The sequence below is a fragment of the Palaemon carinicauda genome, chromosome 27 (genome assembly GCF_036898095.1).
Source record: "Palaemon carinicauda isolate YSFRI2023 chromosome 27, ASM3689809v2, whole genome shotgun sequence".
Lineage (NCBI taxonomy): Eukaryota > Metazoa > Arthropoda > Malacostraca > Decapoda > Palaemonidae > Palaemon > Palaemon carinicauda.
The window spans coordinates 86,165,054-86,189,404 of NC_090751.1; the positions used below are offsets into that span (position 1 = coordinate 86,165,054).

General features: G+C 33.7%; 1 protein-coding gene across 2 annotated transcripts; it reads right to left on the minus strand.

Annotated features, from left to right (window-relative positions):
• Positions 1-4,425: 4,425 nt before the first annotated feature.
• LOC137620784 (glutamate-gated chloride channel-like) lies at positions 4,426-19,253 on the minus strand. Of its 2 annotated transcripts, none has more exons than XM_068351214.1 (9): positions 19,153-19,253; positions 18,096-18,196; positions 17,241-17,302; positions 16,538-16,604; positions 12,200-12,347; positions 11,143-11,225; positions 10,805-10,939; positions 10,242-10,582; positions 4,426-7,264 (listed from the first exon to the last, which is right to left on the minus strand). In XM_068351214.1, the coding sequence occupies exons 1-9, from the start codon at positions 19,209-19,211 to the stop codon at positions 7,088-7,090; spliced, it is 1,173 nt and encodes a 390-aa protein (XP_068207315.1). In that variant the 5' UTR covers positions 19,212-19,253; the 3' UTR covers positions 4,426-7,087. The 2 variants fall into 2 exon arrangements, with proteins under 2 accessions (XP_068207315.1, XP_068207314.1); XM_068351213.1 differs by having other exon boundaries at positions 4,426-7,267.
• Between the last annotated feature and the right edge of the window lie 5,098 nt (positions 19,254-24,351).

Here is a 24,351-nt window from a genome sequence, read left to right on the forward strand (position 1 = left end):
AAATCTAGCCAATGCCGACACTTATTACTTCACTTATCCCTGCTATTTTTCCACCAGTTACCACAGTTTACGTGAAGTTCCGCGGAGGAATATTTTTGCACGTCTCGGATCTCCCTTCAAACTGAAAAGCTCATTTTGCCGTGAAGTATGGAGCAATTAGCAGGACCTTCATCCCGTTCCGACTGTGTCACTTGTGACAATTGCTTTATTTCTTATGGGGATTTTTGTGTACATTATTCAGGGAAAGTTGATTTGCTAATTGCATTTGCTCAACGTCATGGTTTGATTTTGGCAGAGAAAAAGTGCCCTAATTGTGAAAATGTGTGCCGTATAGATTACAACAAATTAGCATTCCGATGTGATCGTAGTGTGGTTACTCGTGGGAAAAGGAAGAGGAGGTGCAATCCACCTACACCATAACAGTAAGGTATGTGGTAGTTTGCAGTTTACGTTAACGTTGTGTAACCTCATTAATAGTCGAAATATCGACGATCAAACTCACGCTACTCTTGTCTTCCCTGAATTTTCTAAGTCTGTTGTTATTGTTGACTATGTCTTATTTTTGCTCAAATGAGCCCTGTAACCACTATAATCCGCAGACACACTAGTGCACTATGACGCCCCCCCCCCGGTAGGCCTAGGTAGGGGTACAGGGCCCCATAGGCTAGGTTAGGTGGGTGTCTTAGGTTCGGTGGTGCCCTGAAAATTACTGTGGCCTTAAGGGGGAGTCGCAGGGGGGGGGGCGGAGCCCCCCCCCCCGGTAGGCCTAGGTAGGGGTACAGGGCCCCATAGGCTAGGTTAGGTGGGTGTCTTAGGTTCGGTGGTGCCCTGAAAATTACTGTGGCCTTAAGGGGGGTCGCAGGGGGGGCGGAGTCCCCCCGGTAGGCCTAGGTAGGGGTACATGGCCCCCAGGGTAGGGTAGGTAGTTGTATTAGGTTCGGTAGTGCCCCGAAAAATCACTTTTCTCCTCCTCCCCCCACCCAAAAACCCCGCTTCCCACTGGGGTCCCCCATAATTGTAGTAGCAGGTTTATGCTTACATTTTCTGTGTAAGAGTTAGGTGGTTGTAGGAGGATTATCTCACAGTTTCAAGGTAACTGTAGCTCTAATTTACTGTTTTCTTTCGTTTTCTACTTTTAGAAACTTTTAAATCGAGCGCGGAGGTCTCCTACACAATTACCCTTAAAACTATTGCATTAACAAACTCATGTGACTTTTGTAGACATACCTGATATATTCTGAATCGATAAACAGCAAATAAGCCAAATTTTAGCGAAGGGACTGACAAACACACGGTTCAAGAATTAGGAAGTGACACTGCTTTCGAGTTTCGACAGTCAAGAAGTAATAATCCTAGTAACGGGACTTTGCCTTTTCAACGACACCTCCTTCCTTTTCTTCGTTTCATTTTTCAACAATTAGCATTTAAATTTACATTCTTCTTTTAATAACTTATATTTGCTTCCTTTTGATATCGCTGTAATATTATCTAGCTTGTCTTTGCCGAGTAATCTCAGAGAAAAAGTAGGAAATGGGATGTCTTGCTCCCGCTACTCTCCATCCTTCATTTCTCTCTTCACCATTTAATCTTAAAGCAGCCTTTTCTCCCTGTATAGTACTACGGCTTCCTGGTTTCTTGAAACATCAAATTCTTTGCATTACCTACGTGACTTAAACAGAAATTCCCTCCTATGTCAAGAAAGTTTAACCTACTTGTTTTGGTCAATCTAAAGATGGGATGAATTTCTTTGCTATATTCTTCTTTTTCCCGTATTTTTTTTCTGTGCCCTTTCCCCCATTTTATTTCTGCATTTTTCTTCAATGGTAAGCATATTTTTTTAATATATTCTAAAATATAATTTTTCGCATATCTGACACAATCTTTAATATTAAAACTTCCATATGCATCACAACTTACGTATATTGATCCCAGCTTTCCATAATCTCATTGAATATTTTTTGGCGTCTCCATTTTCATTTCCTTAATTGTAGGTAACGTTCCTGACTGATGAACGTCAGACTGGGATTCGAGTCCCGCTCAAACTCGTTAGTTTCTTTGGTCGCTACAACCTTACCATCCTTGTGAACTAAGGATGGGGGTTTGGGGGAGCCTATAGGCCTATCTGCTGAGTCATCACCAGCCATTGCCTGGCCCTCCTTGGTCTTGCCTTGAGCGGAGAGGGGGCTTGGGTGCTGACCATATGAATAAATGGTCAATCTCTAGGACATTGACCTGCTTGATAGGGCAATGGCAAACTAGTTTGTTCTTTCTTTACATCTTCTACATAATCTTATCATTTTACCTCCGATTGCTGTAGGCTGTAGTTAGACCTATTATTTTTTTCCTGTTCACTGAATTCCTAAGTCACACTACTCACTCATAATATTGCTTTGAGTTCTGTTCTTTTTAGTTTATATAATCTTAAACATCCTTTTTTTCTGAAACACTAGTTTGAGGCTCTTGCAGCTTTGTTCTTCTCTTGATAAATTTTTATCTCTTTTGTTTATTACCGTAAAATAATTATGATTGATGCATCTTCAAAGTTTCATCTTATTTCTCATTCTTTTCCATTTCTTGCTCTTCCTGTTTTTAATACTACAATATTCTATTATTCCCATTTGTTTCTTTTGACATTTTGAATAATGTACTTAAATCTTCTACTTGATTATTTCTTGGGTAATTAATAATCCTTATTTATCGGTTGTTTAGCAAGTTTGCCACGTTCAAGTCTACAACTGTTCTACTTATGTAATAATAATCTAATTCATCTCTTTTCATATCCTTTATATGTGGTAACTATTTTGATTTCAACTACAATAATGGGAATCCTGGATCATTTTAAAAGTATAGTTTCAATTCCATCTCAAGATCTTGAAGGCTTCAGTGTTTTTGCTGGAATGGGCTGAAGTTTCCCAGGCCGGTCGACATCATATTGCAGTGGATGAAGATTAGTTGTGGTTGTTTAGAATCAAATCTAACAATTGCACTGTTATTAAGATAATAGGAATGTGAATCCACTGTAGGATCCAATTAATTTGTGCTAACAATATTTTTTTTTTTTTTTTGCGTATGAATTTACGTACTGTAAAGTATACAGGTATAAGGTATTTCTACACATAAAATTATTGTTAAAATCTTGAACAATGGGTAGGCCTAAATTTTAAAGACATTGAACAAATTAATCCCATTTACATGATTTCTTCTTAGAAAATTCTTTTGGATTTTTTAAAAGATCAATCTCAATCAGCTTTTTCAAACATTGATTTCCCTTGTACGCCTTCTAATTTCATGTAAAAGAAAAACAAAAAAATCACAGTAAATACATTAGGTAAAATGACCTTATGCTGCAGAGTATCTTTACCATCACCATCATCTCCTCCTACGCCTATTGATGCAAAGGGCCTCAGTTAGATTTCGCTAGTCGTCTCTATATTGAGCTTTTAATTCAATACTTCTCCATTCATCATCTCCAACTTCACGCTTCATAGTCCTCAGCCTTGTAGGCCTGGGTCTTCTAACTCTTCTAGTGCTTTGTGGAGCCCAGCTGAATGTTTGGTGAACAAATCTCTCTTCGGGAGTGCGAAGAGTATGTCCAAACCATCTCCATCTGCCCCTCACCATGAGTATCTTAGAAAACTGAAACTGTCCCACACAGCGGGAGTGTTACGAAGCCGGTACAAATTTTGGGGAATTGTGTTGTGACCCGCCCGATTTAACAATGTAAGGCAAAACTTCCACTTTTACATTCATTTCATTCATTATGGCAAGGGATATTACCTAAAACTGTCGTAATAAAACAATAAGAAAATTTTCCCTTTTCAAAATTTCCAGATATGAAACACTAAAAGAGAAATATTAAAAATAGGAAGGCACATTGAAAATAAGTTGCAAATATTTCTATCATCATGGCGTTACATATTAGAATTACTTTTATTCTTACAGAAAAATGGCTGATACTCAAATACTTATTCACATACAGTTGATGAAAGTATAAATCTCATTTTCATTAACAAACATGCCGACCCCTGATGTGAGATAATTCGAAGATCACCCTGGCCTTCTAAGGACCCAACAGAGATTTAAATTTCTAAAGTTTCAATCCTTTCAACAGCTAGCATTTTGAATAGGTATTGCAGGACGTTCCATGGAAATACTAAAGGGGTGTGACGGGCCGAGAGAGGCTGTGACTAAGAAGTCAGGATGAAAGCAACCCCGTCACAGGGGTTATCATATGAGAGAACACAGTATTGCCCTATTCTCCTTTGGTAGAATAAATCAAGCAGCTCCGACATGCGATCTGGTCCTACATAGATGATTTTTCGGGTTTCATGACAACTCTTCCTGTCTTGATCACAGATCCTTTTGAGGTTGAAGTGCTTGAAGTCTTGACTTGTCTATTTCATGGATATCACAAAAAACTTCTTGAAGTTAAGGGGACTTTTATTTATAGTAACATTTCCACAGAGAAAGTGAATGGAAGTTCTCAAATTTCCATTCATAATTTAGGCCAAGAGGGGGAAATTAATTAATCATATTCTTTATTTCACAGTACATGCAGACAATTTATAACCCTAATCATTAATGTATTTTCTCGCTAACTTCCTGTGGTATGAAATGTAACTATATTTAAACCTTCTGTTGAATATACAACGCATCCTCCATTTTCTATTAATTAAAGGAAGCATTTATAAACACTGCAAGAATTTCCAAAAATGATATGTTATATGAAAATATGAAAATACAGTAAAGCCATGAAGTTAACTTCTGCTTATCATTAGCTGGACTTGCAGGACCAAAGCTCTAAAGAAAGGCACAGCAATTTGATTAGATATGATTAAATTAGAAAAAGGACTAAAATTCGAGCAACACAAACTAGGATATGCAAACATGTATAATACATAGACAACTGCCAAGGCTGAACATTGATGCAATACAAAACAGTATTTATTTACAAAGGGAAATAAAAATATTAGCCTAACTTTACATCATATTTCAGAAGCAACCCATGTTGAAGGCTTCCTTGAGAAATTACTAGATCACGAGTTTGAGAAAATATGGAGAAAAAAATATGCAAAGTGCTCCCTTGTAAAGGATTAGCAAATATGAAAACATCATAGCTGAGCATTCCCTTACTTTTGAACATTGTAAAGCTTCATTGACACACCATTTACACAATCAGCATATGATGCCAAAACCTTTCCAAAAATCTCATTCAAGTTACAAGGGATAATGGGCTTCCCAAGAGCAAAAAGATGTAGAATATTTCTTGGTGCAATATACACCTCCTGTTTCCTTAAAGATTTAAAGGCCGCTCATGAATGGCAGGGGCAAGGGACAGTGACATTGCCCTAGTAAGCAGGACAATGCCCTAGAGACTGACCATATTACATATGATCAGCACCCAAGACCCTCTCCACCCAAGCTAGGTTTAAGGAGCGCCAGGCAATGGCTGCTGATGACTCAGCAGATAGACCTATAGGATCCCCCAAAACTCCCATCCTTAGCTCATAAGGACGGCGAGGTTGCAGCGACCAAAGGAACTAATGAGTCTGAGCGTAACTCGAACCCCAGTCTGGCGTTCACCAATCAGGGACGTTAGCACACCAGCCACCACAACCATTAAGGATAGATTTTGACCTACTCACATATCCAACGCTGACAAATTTCAATAAACAAAAGAAGTTAGTAAATTTGAACTAAGCAGGTAAGTATCTAAGGTTTGGGTTTATTAGAAATCTTAAAATGATTAGTTTAATAACCTATTAGATAAACATTTTCCTGTTGTTCTAAATATATGTATCAGAACTATAGTTTTCCTGAATACAAAAACACAATATAAAAATTACAATAAACTTTGCCAGTGTCTTTTTATTTGCATTTGCTAATTTATTCATTAAGAGTCTAAAGCTATTCATCAGCCTTTAAACCATTCATTATTCTTTTTCTAAGGAAGATTGTCAGTAATATTTATGACATTTCAGCTTGTTAAAAAGTAATGTACAGTAAATTCCCTTTGAATAATAATAATAATAATAATAATAATAATAATAATAATAATAATGATGATAATAATAATAATGAATACATTAACATTGTATTAAATGCCCTTCATGATACACTAATTATTCCCAGACACATACCAGTAAAACATGCTTAGATAAAAAAATACATAACACCCACTGTATTTATAAAGTCAAAATTATATAAGATTGTTAAGTTCTGAAGGGTCGACTGAATGCCAGCATTACCGAAAACTTCAAAGGAATGTCAACAGCCATTCATTGTAATAATGATTTATGGTACAAATACAGAACAGCTTATACAGTACAGTAAGAAAAAAACATTTGATATTAATGTGTACTTTCTTCACTTGGACTGGGATCCTCAGATTAGTGTTTCATTATTAATTACTGAGGCTGATATTAAAATAAGAACACTGTATACAGTATACCAAAACAATAATTACATTCTAGATTCTTATCCTGTCACATGAAACGAATCTACTACAATTATTCTTTGTAAAACTATAACTGATGACCCGTTTGAAATCTTGGTTTATAAATGATGGTTTAGTTAAAATCTATAAATGTTTTGCATCATTCAAAAACAGCCAGGTGACGCAGTAAAAGAGAAAACTACACATTATAACAAATGCAAGAACAAGGAAAAAACAAGTCATTTTGCTTTCTGGCAGAAAAGAAATGTTCCTTTAAAAGCATTTTAACCTCGAGATATTTACAGAATACTGTACTAAGATACGTTGTATGTATCAACCATGGAAATCTCTTATAGCACTTTAAGAAATTGTTAGTTTTGGAAACTAACAACATGCCTTGCAACTCTTAAGAGAAATACTAACCATAGCTCACATAAAAAAACTGAATCAACATAGAATACTTTTCAATGAATGCATGAACCATAAATTAAATTCATTATTCAAAGAAATGAGAATAGTACCGCATCATGAATTGAAAAACAAGTACATATGGGACTATGGGAGGAAAATGCTAAGATCTGGCCTTATCTGTCTTATGGATGAGAAATAATAATTTCTTCTTGCCATCCAAATGTGATACACAAAAGCTATCTAACCAGTGCCACAGTAGGCAGCAAAATACACGAAGAGGAAGGCAATGTAGAAACCAACAAGGAAAGTGCGAGACAAAAACTCTGCTTTTGCTTTGGCCTTCTTGAGGACTTTCTTGAATCCTGAAGTTTCTTCAACTTCCACATTCTTTGCACCTCCTTCTTCTGGATCTTCACTCTTCTGAAAGCAGGCGGACAAGTGTTATCAAATATCCAAATTTTGGCAAAAGAATATTAGTATTATAAAGTTTAAGACTAAAATTTTGATTTTAAAATATTTCCCTAACAACAGAAATTAATACTACATGGCCACTACCCTGGTTTTATTTTTTTTTCCATTTAAATTTCTTTCCAATTACTATTAGCTTTGTTCTGCTAAATGTAGATTTTCCGTTACCTATTCATTCTACTCTTCCACATTTGATAATTTCCACCACCTCTCCTTTAGCTTCTGCTGTTAACTTTTCATCACCTGCTTACATATATTTGAAAGCAATATCATGGATAATGGCAGGATGAGGAAAAGGTCCGTTAAAGATATGCAAAATAAAAATGGTTTTAAAATGTGTGCAAACGATTGGGAAGTAACTCGACACTATGGAAGGCAAGGTTGGAATGGATAACGGGACTGATAAACCTGCTCTTCTCTATGGAAATGAAATGTAGATCCTGAACACAAAAGAACGGAAGAGTATGGGAACTGTTAATATGAAATATTCAAGTGATATTCGTGGCAAAAAAAGAAGGTTGAGAAATGTGGAAATGGGTAGGATAAGCGGTGAAACATTTTGTGTACATAGAAGGATAAATCAGTGTAAATAATGTAGGATAATAGGTTGAAAAAGAGAGTTAGAAGACAGGAGAGAAAACTTAAAAGTGGATGCTTATAGGAAATACAGTTTATTAAATTTTGGGGCTCAATACACAAGAAGCATCAGATTACATGGAAGATGAGAGGTCAGTGGTGTGCACAAAAATATCATCCATGATTCAGTCATCTAAGTAGGAGTGTGGCAAGTGATCATTGTCTGTTTTTAAGGACAAATGACTTTATCATATATATATATATATATATATATATATATATATATATATATATATATATATATACATATATATATATATATATACATATATATATATATATATACATATATATATATATATATATATATATATATATATATATATATATATATATATATATATATATATATATATATATACTGTAGGTGTTATATTTTACACCTTCACAATAGGTGAAAACTGTGAAGTAATGCTACACAGTATATTTTCTAATTAATTCTATATTTTTTTTTTTTATAAATTTTAGCATTTATAAAATTTCCTCACACTCTTATAAACCCATTCAACACTCTTTAACACTTTTAAAACTAAAACTTAGTGTTACGGTAGACACATTCTTACGTATTAAAGAAAAATATTTGGCCACATTCCACTCTTTAACTAGATGAATGTCAGGGTGTTTTTTTTTTTTTATTTAGGTATGTGTCTTTTTTTATCTAGCTATGAACATTTGGGCATGTGTACCGAAGTTACAGTAACCTTAATGGTTACTTGTTGCTGAAAAGGTTATTCATGTTATATTAAATTTTCAGTGTAGCCTTAATGGTTTCATTTTTTGCTAAAAAGTTATTTCCGCTGTATTTCATTTTACTGTTTTGACAAATGTTTGCTTACAGTATAGCCATGTTTCATTAATCTTCTTTAAGTCATTTTCATTATACAGTACTTCATTTTACGCGTTTTTGACTAACCCTTCACTAACGAGCTACAGTTTTTTCATCATTTAGCCTTGTACATACAGTTAACTAGTTTTACAAAGAAGTAAATTTTGTTAATAAATGCATAGGATAGGTTAAAGTGATAATTGATCTTAACTGAACTCCTTTTCTTAGAATTTATCCATTTTACAAAATGATATTAAGAGACTGACTTGAGTAATTGGAATACCCCTTGAAAATAATTTGGCTGGGGTATATACTCAGTGGATTTATGCCTCAGAGGATATCAACATGGTCACATGTCTCAAACTATCTTATCCCAAAGATTTTAAAGTTAAATTACTATTAAATCTCAACTAGTTATCTTGTGAATATACAATTATAAGCGTTTCTTACATTTTTGATCTGTGCTGCTGAGGTAAACCATCCATCTTATATCGTCATAAAGTGAAACTAGCAGGTAAGCTTTAGTACACCTTAAAACATACAGTATTGATCCCCTTATGGTTCGGCATTACTGTCTCTACTCTAATTATTGGTCAACACTTTCAGTGGGGGTGTACTATCCCGTGATAGGTTTAGCATCTGAGCACTTAGGTGATATTGATAATTACAAAGCCAATATAGAATAATTGAAAAAAATTTTGACGGTTGGTGAACTGTAACACAGCAATTTTCTGATTTGTTAGCAATCCAATCTTCCAGGTTAGGATCAGGATATCTCCACACTGAAATTTCCCACAATATATATATATATATATATATATATATATATATATATATATATATATATATATATATATATATATATATATATATGTGTGTGTGTGTGTGTGTGTGTATATATAAGGAATTTTGACGGAGAAATCTATTCCAGCCAGACGACATGGCTATCTCACCCAAAAATAGATTTTTCCTATGTCAAAATCCCTTATATATATAAGTATATATATCCATATTCATATCTATCTATTTATATATATATATATATATATATATATATATATATATATATATATATATATACATATATATATATATATATATATATATATATATATATATATATATATACGGATGAAAATCCACATAATGTAGTGTTCAAACAGAAATAAATTTCTACCTCATACTTGGGATCGAACCCTAGCCCCTTCAAATGAAAGGCCAGGTTACTTCCAACCATAGCACCAGAGGAGCCTCTGGTGGCTTGGTTGGGAGGGACCTGGGCTTTCATTTGAAGAGGATAGGGTTCGATCCCAAGTATGAGGTAGAAATTTATATATATATATATATATATATATATATATATATATATATATATATATATACACATATTTATATAATTCTACATTTAATCTGCTCTTATATTGACATGCAAGAGACAAGAAATTAAGTCCTTCGTTTTCTTACCCCTTCAGGCCCAGTATAGGTTGACTTGAGTCCTTTGATGTAGCAGACGACAATGTGGACCAGAGTTAAGAAGATGACGCAAAGAGAGAATCCAGTGAAAATATCAAAAGCCTTGATGTAAGGCACAGAAGCCAAGCCTTTGGTGAAGGTATTTGTAAAGGAAGCCAAGCTGATGAGCGGGATGAGAGTTAAGAGAAGACGTCCCAAGAACTGCTCAAAGGGAATGAAGAAGCTGAACCATGCTACCACGATGAGGAAGATAGTTGGCAGGTACAATTCCAGCAGGTAAGCTCCAAAATCTCTTTTGATTACCACTGAGACGCTGACACAAGAATAGTCACCTAAAAGGTAACACCAGGGAGATAAGTTTTATGGCAAACACATAACAGGGAATAAAAATTAATTTATGGTAACACAAAAAATCAATAAGAAATCTCTCTCTTATGGACGGTGATAATCAAAGAATGATAGGACCATTAGATATTTCAATAACAGAAACAATAGGATAAAATAAGATGCTATATTAGATCTTCATTTTCTGTCTATAAAAAGGGTCAAGTTACCTGTAGAAGTTCTAGAGTTGCAGTAACCAGTGTCAAAGCGATCCAGAGAAAATCTTCCTCCATGAAGGAACTGGCTAATTTCTGTAGGCGTTTCCTCTCGCCATACCAAAATCAAGTCTTTTGTGGTGTAGCCATCTGTAAGGAAGGAGAATTGTTTGGCATTCCTTTTGTGAAGTCTTATCCATAACCATTTTATGTGAATCACTATGAACAATGTGTCTCTACCGTTATAAATCATACACAAAACATGCGAGTCACAGAGTTAATTAGACATAACTATCATTCATTTTTGAAAATCATATCAACAAATTGCTTACAAGAAAATTACTGCCACTTACAACTGGCAATTTGCATCTTGCATTCCTGAGTGTCATGAGGGAATCGAACTAAGTTCATGGGACAGCTAAGATCCACGCTTAACCTGGAAAAATATTATAACAAAAATACGTCCTTAGTTTTCAATGAAACAAAATGTATGTTTGAATCTGACTAAGGAACCAGCTAGAATTCCAGTTACCCTCAAATTAATTAAAGGTAACCTAGTTGCAAATACTGTAATTATATTGTCTGAAAAGTACAATACAAGAATAATGCACTTGCTCTGAAAGTAATAGAAAATTAATGCATACATAGAGGGAAAAATCTCTTCGTACAGTCGTCAAATTTATTCATCTATAAATATTAATGTTTTCTTATATCATATGCTCTTACTGAAATAAAACTAAATTCAACTGCCTTTAGAAGTTAGCTCTTTTCATGAAATATTGTAATGAATTTTTTAGTCTACCTGTAAAATGATAAAAGAATGAAATAAAAGAGAAGCATAACTACCCACACTACACAGTAATTCCACTTCATTTGATACAATATACTGTAAGTGGGGTATGAAAGATTTTGCATAAAACTTTAAATATGTGCAATATTCTAAAGTACAAATGCAGAACCGAATCACATTTCAAAAATTATAAGAATACCAAACATGGTACTTAAAATACAGTAGTCAAAACAGCAAAATTGTGATAAATAACAGCTTAGTGCATTCTTTAATATAAGAATTTCAAAGAAAAAATAATAGATAACGTAGATTAAAATTTTGAACCTTTTTCTAGCCCAATGTAAAATACTGTATTTGATAGGATATAAATTTCACAGAAATTTGTGATGAAGACAAAGAAGTAAACATTTTAATTTCTGATCCTATTGCTACTTTTTTTTTTTTTTTGCATAAAAAGAGTAAGAAGCTTAGGCATAATGATTCACAAACTACTACTATCAGAAATGCTCAAATTGAAAGTATACTTTCTTCTCACAAGTCCCTTGAAGATTATTGAATGGCATTAAGGTAACATTGCTGAATTAGAAAAAAAAGACATTTGGGAATCATAAGAATATTACCTGGTACTGTATGTGACATTTCCATCAGGGTATACTCTAAGGTAGTTTTCTGGGTGAACTGATTTGTACTGAGTGGTGAAGGCATTCTTGAAAAAGGCATCAGGGATCCACGCCATTTTGGGGTTTAGTACCACAACGTTGTTAACACCTTGAAGAATAATAATAAAATTGGTCTTTTTTTTTTTTTTTTTTTTTTGATAAGAATAAGATAAATGTAATGAGAGCTCCAAATGGATACATTTAATGCAATCATAAGGAAATAGAATGACATGAAAATGTTTCAGCAATACAGAACTTTCGTAGACTTGAACTTTGACTGAGTACTCAATTCTTAAATTAATCATCATGCAACAGAGACCAATATTTACCACCTCTAAAAAACATTATTGATAAAAAAAAGGATATACAGTAATCCCATGACTATAGCAGCTGTATGGTCCAAAACCACAGAGATAGATGAAAAACCATGGTGTAGAAACAGTACTGTGTACTGTAGTACCTTGTGGTATATTTTTAAAAGCTATTTCCTTAATTTTTTTTATTTTCTTAATTTATTAATCTTTATGCTTTTATAAATTCTCCTGACACTCTTATAAACTATTTTTACACTATTATACACTTTTTAAACCAAAAATTACTTTTAATGTAGACACATCCTTATGTATTAAAGAAGAAATTAAATTCAGAACACTCAACAGTGAAAATACAAAAATGTTATTGATGATGATGATTGAATATGTTACTGGACAAGTACGTGTCTTCTTTATTTGCAGATGGGGAAAATAGTGATGGGCAGTTACAGGGGCTGTCTTTTCTTCTGTGTAAGGAGATTTTAATAAATTTCTATACCTCCATCAAGTGTATTTCTAAACTGCAAAACACAAATAAAAAAGGGGGCGGGTTCCAATCTTCCAACATTCTCCAAAGTTTTCTTGCAGTTTTTGCTAATGTTGAGAGGAGTTCTAGTAATAGGCCGACTTCGTATTCTTCTCCTGGATCCTCTTCTTCTTCTTCGGCTACAATTGATGACTTCATCATCTGTCAGATCTTCATACATTAATGGTTCTGAATAGGCCTCATTCTGGTCATTGAAATCAAGTTCTTGTTCAGTGAGATAAAGCTTGACTCGGAGGTGAAACCAATCAAATGCCAGTGTTTTGGTTATCCATACCTCTTGGTTGTGCATCCAATACACTGGCAGCAGGGTCTTACTTATATTTTTGAGGGTCCTTGGGTTTTTGTTCTTATGAGTAAGTGCTGGCTTTATCATAAAGCCCACAGCACTTCCACATACTCCTCCTCCTTCACAAGGAAAGTATGCAATGGCATCCGATTCTAAAAGAGGCCAGTCTCATTTATATTGAAAACTTGTTATTATTATTATTATTATTACTATTATTATTATTATTATTATTATTATTATTATTATTATTATTATTATTATTATTATTATTATTATTATTTGCTAAGCTACAACCCTAGTTGGAAAAGCAAGATGCTATAAGCCCAAGGGCTCCAACAGGGAAAATAGCCCAGTGATGAAAGGAAATAAGGAAATAAATAAACAACAAAAGAAGAAATGAGATTGAATAGTGTGACCGAGTGTACCCCAAGCAAGAGAACTCTACTCCAAGATAGTGGAAACCCATGGTACAGAGGCTATGGCACTACCCAAGACTAGAAAACAATTGTTTGATTTTAGAGTGTTCACATGAACATCCCCTTCCTCGACAATGGTCTTAAACGTTTCATTCACGTACTCCTTAGCAGCAGGTATGTCAGCAGAGGACACACTCTTGAGGTTGAGCCTCCTTTGATATTTATCAAACACCCTCTTGTTGTCATGAAATTAAGTTGGTTTGGTGGGAGATGCCATAGATGGTTCTGGTTCTGAGTCGTCATCACCACCATCTATAAACATGTCATACAGCTGCATGGCCTTCTTGTATATGATGTTGGTATCCAGTGTATTGATCTTCCTGCAGTCACTTATACAAATGGCTAATGCATACTTCATCCTTGCGAGGCCTTTACTGTCTTTTTAAAAGTTGCATTTGCAGTTGCCCTTATATTTTGTTTGTTCTTAATATAGCAAGTAGCAGATTCATTGATGCCGCAATGGCCGCCTATGTCCACATAGTTTCTGCCTTCTTTAAGCATGCTGAGGAGTTTAATCTGTTCTGCTATAGAAGTATATCCCTGTGGAGCTTGGGTTCACTGCCAGAAACCTTAGAGGGTGCTGATCATTTGAATGATACAGTAATCCTTGAAAGAAATTAATAATTTTACACAAAAATGCAAAACAACACCACACAACACATATACAGTAAAGAAGTAAAGTGATGTCACATAAGTAAAAATAGAAGTGAACTGGGATACTGAATGCTTCAGTAAGTTGGAGGGTGATACTGTGGTCACTGACCAAATCAGTGCCCATGGTACTGAACAGCATGTTCTGATTGCTTGTCTCCTCTATCGGCCGGTAGGACAAAGTAGGACACGGCCCCTCACCACACCTCCCTCGTTTGATTTTCCGTACAATTCTTTGTTTATTCATCTTAGGTACACAACACATTTTCTTTAAATATATCTTAATTGATGTGTTATACAGAGCAGTACAGTATTGTACATTATTTTCATTTATCAATTTACTGTATCAATTTTTCAGCAGGAACATGCTTATATTTACTACAGAAATATTGTAATAAAAATATAAAAAACATTATAAATACGTATCGGCCGCAAAAACGTTCGATATAATGAGGAGTCAGCCACAGAAACTTTCGATGTAAAGAATATTCCGCAATGCAAATCTACATATATCAAGTATAAGAATAAGCGAAGTACTAAGGAAGCGGTAGGTGAACTGCGATATGGCGAGGAATTACTGTATGACCTTCATGATAAAAAGCCAGTAAATTGAGAAAAAAATGGTTTATATCATGGATACTTGTCAGAATATAGAACTACCAATCAACCTACTTTTACAAAGACAAAACTCTAGGCTTGATTAGGGAAGTGAAAGTCAACAGCTCAAAACAGTATGTGAATAAGAACGTATAAAATTATCTATCCTTATCTATCTTCTTTTTCAGTAAAGATAAGTCCCTCTAGAGTGCATCCAGTATTGAAAAAATTCTCTTTCTCTTTCATATTCATGAAAAGAGGGATTTGGTGAATGAGCCTATCCCCTCACTAGAACTGGAAATTCTGGCTGATCGGGTCCATTGTTAATAATTCTCATAGCTGGATCTCATATCACAGTATCTTACCACTGAAATCTGATGGATGAGTTAATTTCCTATAAATGAAAGTGAACTTATTTTCAACAATGCTTCCCTAATTTCACAGAAAGGGGTTTGTCTAGGTGGAGTCCAACCCAAGTCTTATAAAAGGCCATCTGATGATGGGTAGATAATTTTATGATCTGTTATCTCGGTCCATCATGTTTTATTAATGCTTGTAAGACTTGTTGGCCTAATATATTAAAAATTCATGGCTTATTCAGATTATTACCTTTAAAACTCCCTCAATTTAAACATTCTGTTAAAAATAAGCCAACAAGACCTAAACCTATTTGCACACTTCAAACCCATTGTAGTTAACTACAGATAATAGAATTTCCCCTCCATATTATCAGTCTTTTCAAAGTACAGTATGATAAAATAAATTATTCATAAAGGCCAAAAATACTAATTAGATACTTTTATGTTCCTTAATTTGTAGTTATCAAATAGAAAAATTCACAACAGCAATTTCGTATCATTCAAATTGTTCTTATATATGTTCTTTATCCTTTGTATTATTTTCATCATACAGTCCCTTTGAGAAATTATTTGAATTTACTCCTTTTCTGTGCATTTTGGGAAATATAGTTACAAAAAATACCTCACCTACTGTATATTGTTTCTAAGCAAAAAATAACATTCTGGCAAAATATTCAATACATGCTGTACTCTTACACTAACACAACGTAAAGTATTTTCTTATTTTTCCTGAATTGTATTATGAAATGGCCTGATATAATACTTATTGCATGATATGCATAAAGTGAAACCTCTAGATACGAAAGTTTCTGTATACAGAAAACTCATTTTATGAAACGACATATGAAGATTTTTTTCGTCTCACATTACGAAAAAATACTCAGGATACAAAAATTTTAAAATTAAATTAGGCCTATATTATAAAAAAAAAGTTACAAAAGCCACTCTGAACCGAATTTATTTTATATCCTGAGGTCTTACTTATATGTTTTTAATTACTTTTGCTCAACATTGTGATGTTGACAGGCTAGAAATTATCAAAACAAGTTTAAACTTTAACTGAAATCCTTACCTGGCTCGTCATATTCTAAACGATAGTCATTCCAGCGCATCCGGAATGTCATGTCAAGGGTTATTTTCTGTAATAAATAAATAAAGGAGCAAATTGATAAATAAAATCAATCCATTTAATACAAAGCAAGGAAATGATGACCTTTCCTTTGAGCTATGAGAAGCTTTATTTTATCCGGTTGATGCTGAACTCTTTCCTTTGATTTTATTTCATCAAACTACAGATAATACTGTGAATGTCAGAACTGCACTTCAATAAGAATATGAAAATATTTCTTATAAGTTTATTGAGTTAATTATACAAAATATCACATAGTGAATAAAAACACTGCAAAGATTTCTGCCAGAGAATGTGAAATTTTGATTTGTACAGTTCTATAAATTCATAATATCCAATTTAAAATACTCTTCAATACTGATAGGTATTTAAAAATGACAATTAGTGACATTCTAATAGAAAGATGATTAATTAGTTTCATTTAACGTTTGCCTGGAAACGCCTACATCTTACAGACAGACCAGCTGCCTTGAAATGAATATTGAATATGTAAGCATTTCTTATATTTTGTAGAGTAGATTTAAACTTCTTCGTTAGGTGTCAATTTTAAACTCATGAAAATGCTGTATAAAATATCATGATTGATGTAAGAAATATTGTTCAAAACATGTAAATAAGAAAATGTTTCATATGCTGATTTACTAACCATGTCTACGTCATCAACGTCCATGTTCCTCACGTAGGCTTGCACCTTTGCTGTTGTTGGGCCTGAAGATTTTGAAAGTATAAGTAATTGTCTTTCATAATAATAATATTTTATTTAAAGTTTTCAGACATCCTGACATCTAAGGTCATTGACGCCGATCATAATAACAAGCACACAGACATTATTATATCTACTTATATCCAAATGTATGATAAGGACGACGAACAAACACAACTTACAATGAGTTTTAAATAATAATAAGCAAAAAGATAAATTAATCTAACTGTTAAACATTACATTATTCATTTTGATGACAGGACAAAGTAGGCTACAAGAAGAATACGAAGTCTGATGAAAGTGACTTATGGTTTTTTATGGTTTTGCACAAATTTCATCTATGCTATTTGTGAGGCTAATGTGATTGGGAAAATAGTGTGCTTCAGATTTTTAAATGATGAAGTAAAAAACTCTTATTAAGATAATTTATATTTTGTTACAATGTAATATAACTTATCTCTACATCAGAAACTAATAATTACTGCTGCACTACAAACTGAAAGAAATATTCTCATGGTTAGCAAGTTAACTCGTTTTTCATTCCATTTTGTTTTGGAAGAATTTTCTGTAAAAAAAAAAAAAAAAAAAACACAAACAATAACAAGAGATATTCAGAATAATATACAGACATGCTATACATACTCTATCTTATACTGTAGTTTCCCGTAATTCAATCAAATATAATCTATGAACTCTTAAAAGTTGAATATACAAAATCAACATAAATAACTCCACCAAACACTATTCATCAAATTAAAGGTTACAGTGATACGAGGTAAACCTGAACTGGAAACATACCATTATCAACCGATGGTCTAATCTGAGGATTGGTCTGTTTCAATTTTGACAACACCGCAGCTGTAGCCTTTGCCTGAGGATCATCGTCTTCAGCCCTTCCCCTGCAAAGAATTTTACAAATGAAGGAAAAAATAAGGAGAAAAAAATAACCAATCTCATGTTCCAACTACCACACTTCCTTCGTAAAAAAATAACTGCTTTATTTTAGAGGTTTCTTTCCCTAGTCTGGAAAAGGACACTCCGAAATTAAACCGTCGTTCTCTAGTCTTGGGTAGTGCCATAGCCTCTCTACCATGGTAGTCTATTGTCATGCTTGAGCACTTAGGAACTCTATTTTATCCTATTTCTCCTCCTTTTTTTTTTTCTTTTTTTTTTTTTAAGTTTTTGTAGTTTATATATGAAATGCATATTTTAATGTTGTTACTGTTCTTAAAACATTTTTTTTCAAATGCTCATTACTTGTCTTGTGGTTTATTAATTTTCTTGTTTCCTTTCATTATTGGGATATTTTTCCCCTTTGGAGCCATTGGGCTTATAGTATCCTGCTTTTCCAACTAGGGTTGTAGCTTAGCTAATAATAATAATAATAATAATAATAATAATAATAATAATAATAATAATAATAATAATAATAATAATAATAATAATAATAAAGCTTAAATCTATATTATGCGTTGTTTCGTTGTCGTCTGATGAATTTAATGATTTTATGCCAAAAAAAAAAAAATTCATTATTGTGAGATGGACCCTAAAATTCTTTAATGCAATGTAGTACACGTTTTGCATTTGCTTTCATGCAATATATCCAAAGGAAGATTTGATTCGTAACAACAATTGAAATCTACATTCATTCATTGAATCAACCAGGATATAAATTAAATGTCTTACATTTACATTTTTGAGTGACATAACTCTCCTCCAGGAATAGCTCTAGGCATTTCAATAAAACTAATATTCACTACAATTACGAAGCTATAACATCTTTATCTGTAGGCAGTCTTTTCAAAGGAAAAATTATAGATAAGTAAGATACAAATTAATTTTAGTATATACTTACACAGAAACTGCAAGAAGCAGCACGAATGTGGCATACAGCATAGTAAGAATTAGTCGCATTCAGGAGGGTGGAGAGTTCCTCTTGATTTAAGATTTCCCTGGAAATAATAATAATAATAATAATAATAATAATAATAATAATAATAATAATAATAATAATAATAATAATGATAATAATAACAATAATAATAATAATAATAATAATAATAATAATAATAATAATAATAAAACTAATAGTTTTACTAATAGCAGTAACATGTACACAGTACCACAAAATACTAAAAAACAATTAGTATGACTTTTCCATTTCTGCAAACAGACATTAAAAATACCGATTGTTAGTCAGCGACACTTTACCGGATTCCTATCATTAATCGTTCTCTTGTATTTTATTTATTTCCTTTCCTGACTAGGCTATTTTCCTTGTTGGAACCCCTGGGCTTTTAGCATCTTGCTTTTCCAACTAGGGTTTAAGCTTAGCTTGTAATAATAATAATAATAATAATAATAATAATAATAATAATAATAATAATAATAATAATAATAATAATAATAATAATAATAATAATACCGAATAAAATGCACGATGCAATCTTGCACCCTAGTGAACTTGATGTGCATCGCCAGCTGAATGAGGTGCTTGGACTTGCAGCAACAGCCGATTAGCAGTAACAGATACGTTAATTCAAAGGCAAAACATCTGTCAAGTATATACTTACACAAAGGCCCCAGTAGACTATTGCATGCTTTTATTCCTCTAAATTGCCGTTTATGAAAGAAACATTATCCTAATACAAAACCTATAATATCTATAGCACCAATTTCTATACTATACCAGCTCTTCTAGGAGAAGACACTCCAAAATCAAATCACTGTTCACTAGTCTTTAGTAGTGCCATAGCCTCTGTACCATGGTCTTCACTGTTTTGGGTTAAAATTCTCTTGCTTGAGGGTACTGTACACTGTTCTATCTTATTTCTCTTCCTCTTGTTTTTCTTTTTATGGATTTTTTATAGCTTATATGTGAAGGATCTAATTTAATGCTGTTACTGTTCTTGAAATATTTTACTTTGTTAAGTCTTCTCTTGTAGTTTATTTATTTCATTGTTTCCTCTCCTCATTGGGATATTTTTCCCTGTTGGAGTACATCGGGCTTATAGCATTCTTCTTTTCCAATAAGGGTTATAGCGTAACTTGTAGTAATAATAATAGTAATAGGTAGTAGGTTGGCCAGGGCACCAGCCACCCCTTGAAATACTACCACTAGAGAGTTATAGCGTCCTTTGACTGGCCAGACAGTACTACATCGGATCCTTCGCTCTTGTTACGGTTCATTTCCCTTTTGCCTACAAAAACATCGAATAGTTCGGCCTATTCTTTACATATTCTCCTCTGTCCTCATACACCTGACAACACTAAGATTACCATTGACAACACTAAGATTACCAAAACAATTCTTCTTCACTCAAGGGGTTACTGCACTGTAATTGCTCAGTGGCCATTTTCCTCTTGGTAAGGGTAAAAGAGACTCTTCAGCTATGGTAAACAGCCCTTCTGGAAGAATGACACTCCAATATCAAACCATTGTTCTCTAGTCTTGGGTAGTGCCATAGCCTCTGTACCATGGCCTTCAACTGTCTTGAGTCGGAGTTCTCTTGCTTGAGGGTACCCTCGGGCACAATATTTTATCTTATTTCTCTTCCCCTTACTTTGTTATTTTTTATAGATTTTATAGGAGGTATTTATTCTGTTATTACTGTTTTTGAAACATTTCATTTTTCCTTGTTTCCTTTCCTCACTGGGCTATTTTCCCTGTTGGAGCTCCTTGGCTTATAGCATCCTGCTTTTCTAACTAGGGTTGTAGCTTAGCAATTAATAATAATAATAATAATAATAATAATAATAATAATAATAATAATAATAATAATAATAATAATAATAATAATAATTCTTTCCGGCCTTCTACTAAAGGAGAATTAATCATTGTTTAAATACATGCTATTTCCCTACAGTAACAACGCTAGTACGGTATTAATTCTTTAATAATGGCCAGCAAGATTTCTTTACACAGTTCTCCAAGATATATGTTTACCATTTTGCAAAGGACTGCCCTAATATGTTGCTCCTTAACCCAAGCAGATACATAATCGTGTTACAGCACATGGCCTAAACAAATTTTCATAGGCCGAACAACAAAGTTAGTAGACCTAACGATCATTACTTCCCAGTGTTTCGAAACTAAAGCCTCGGCCACATTCTTTCTTTAGGTAGGATGTTCAACAACTAATTTAAGAACGTAAATCTTACTATAGATTTGTAATTATACAGTCCTCAACATTAATTCAGATTTACATGCCCTCTTTTTTTCTACTCAGAATGTTCATTAGCAGCTGGTTGATTCCTCTATACACCGCGAACAACTAGCTTTGATAATCTTTGGTTACTGGGTGGATGAGACCATAACCTGAAGATGTTTCATCTGTATAAAACTAAAAGGTTCCATTTCTCGGGGGAAAACCCTCTAAAAAGGATTCCAGTCTTTGCTGAAAAATATATATACCGTATATAAAACTACCCACATACCCTTCAGAGACGCTTGGGCATTCAATAGAACGCGATGTATTGTTTGAAGTCAATTCAAGAAAATGGGGGTGGGGTGTCGAAGGTGATTCATGGGAGACGATCATATGTTTGATTAGGGGAATACAGGAAGATTCGATGTTACTTATGACGAAGCGAAGGTGAAGGTTTGCAGTTTCCTCTTGGTTCAAGCTCCCATTCTAACTATAGCCTACAGTACTAAGCGTTCAATCTCCTACAAGTATTATTTGACAAAAGAATTTAAAGTATGTTCTTTTAGGATCCCATTTAGCTGTTATAGAAAACGATATATTTCCTGTCAAGGAAAACGATGAATACGGTTATGGATGACTAATCTATTTTATGACAAAGATGAAGCTGGCGCATGGAATTGAGGCCACAAGGTCCTATGCTGGGACCGGGGAGCACATTCAGCACCCAAGTGAAACGGGGGGGGGGGAGTGGAACCCTGCAGTTACACAATGAATTTGGAAACTGAAACAATAATTTAAAAGTAGAAAATATGGCCGTTGCTAATGGCATACAAGCTGCAGAGATCATTAAATAGTTAATATTATCATTATTACTTGCTAAGCTACAACCCTAGTTGGAAAATCGGGATACTATAAGTCCAAGGGCTCCAACAGGGAAAATAGCCTAGGGAGGAAAAGAAATAAGTAAGTAAATAAACTTCAAGAGAAGTAATTAACAAACAAATAATAAATTAATAAAACAAATTCACATATAAACTATAAAAACTTCAAAAAAAAAAGGAGAGGAAGAGAAATAAGATAGAATAGGGTGCCTGAGTGTACTCTCAAGCAAGAGAACTCTAACCCAAGACAGTGGAAGGCCATGGTACAGAGGCTATGGCACTACCCAAGACTAAGGAACAATGATTTGATTTTTGAGTGTCCTCCTAGAAGAACTGCTTACCATAGCTAAAGAGTCTCTTCTACTCTTACCAAGAGGAAAGTAGCCATTGAACAATTACAGTGTAGTAGTTAACCCCTTGAGTGAAGAGGAATCACAGTGTTGTCAAATGTATGAGGGCAGAGGAGAATCTGTAAAGATTAGGCCAGACTATTCGGTGTATGTGTAGGCAAGGCGTAAATGAACCGTAACCAGAGAGAGGGATCCAATGTAGTACTATCTGCCCAGTCTAAGGACCCCATAACTCTCTAGCAATAGTATCTCAACGGGTGGCTGGTGCCATGGCCAACCTACTCCCTATGCTGGGACCGGAGAGCACATTCAACACGCAAGGGGACGTGGAACCCTGCAGTTAGACATTGAATTTAGAAACAAACAATAAATCAAAAGAACATTAGGGCGTTGCTAAAGGCATACGAGAAACTGCAAAGACTATTAAATATTTATGCCTACAGTGTACCGCAGGACCTACACTGCTAGCATTAATCCAAATGAGAAATTTTATACAGAGTTTAGACCCCTCTTGTATTATTCCCCATAACGTAATTCTCCTTACATAAAGTATTTTTATATTTGTGATAAATTCATATAGCTTTTTGTCCCCAAGCAGTTCCAAAGGAGCTCGTTTTAATTGTATAATACGGTATATTTGAGATTTATTCAAATAAAATCGTTTAAAAAAATCTCGTATCAAAAGAAAACATTCAATTTCTGTCCCTTTTCATTGATAAAACTACTATATTTCGACAAATTCGTTATCTTCAATGAAATATATTTTTGCAGTGCGTGTTTATAATTCACTTCACTACTTTCTTTCTGCAGATTCAAAGAGCTCATTCAAGGAAGATAAAATTCGAAGATATCCAAAAGTGCATATGAATCTAAAAGAATTGAAAAGGAAATGTAAAAGATATGAAAAAGAAATTAAAATTGTCGGCGAATAAAGAAAAAAGGGGACACCTGATTAAAATAGTCCAGAATGTCAGTGTTTCCTAATTTTGTCTTCGGAATTTATTAAACCTATTAGGCAATTTCGGAAGTAAATTTGCCAATGACTTGATCGTTGCTTGACACTTATTAAAAGTATATACTAAAGTGCAGGATATAAATGAAATCATTTCAAATATTTAAGAGGCTTGTTCTAATAGGTTAAATACAGATTTTCAAGTGAAAAGAAGTTTATCTTCAAGAATTAAATTTTAAATGACCAATTCGCATCGAATTTATATCAAAGGTAAAATATTAATCTTAATTTTCTTGGCGAAAGGAAATCTGTATTTTCATGGTATAATAAGACTGGCTTTGAGGTGAGGACCTATCCTTTTTTCTTTATTTCGTTAGATCAACAAAAGACCTAGCTGACAGCTTATGCAGTTTATCAGCACCATATTTATTAAGTCAAACTTCTCATAACAGAGTTCAGTCACTTAAACTTCTTATATGAAAATACTATTTAACATGTTCTTGCAATCTGTCGTTAAACTGACAACGGCCATCAACGTCACCTGTAGGCCTACATATGCATTCCATATTTAGTAAGCTAACACAGAAATAGGAACATTAACTAATTGCTTAAAAATGTCTATGATTTCAAGAGTAATATTTCAAAAATAACAAACTCCCAGAGATAAGAAATGGGTTCTAGATTAATAAATCCCGCAATGGAAGGAAAATGACAAATGCTTTG

What these genes read in the sequence shown, in the direction of transcription:
- LOC137620784 (XM_068351213.1), bottom strand. Translation starts at nt 19,211, where the DNA reads ATGCGACTAATTCTTACTATGCTGTATGCCACATTCGTGCTGCTTCTT. An exon ending in CAAGATGCAAATTGCCAGTT is followed by an intron (nt 10,940 to 11,142) that starts GTAAGTGGCAGT and finishes CCTTCCTTACAG; the next exon opens with ATGGCTACACCACAAAAGAC. An exon ending in CCTATACTGGGCCTGAAGGG is followed by an intron (nt 7,268 to 10,241) that starts GTAAGAAAACGA and finishes GCCTGCTTTCAG; the next exon opens with AAGAGTGAAGATCCAGAAGA.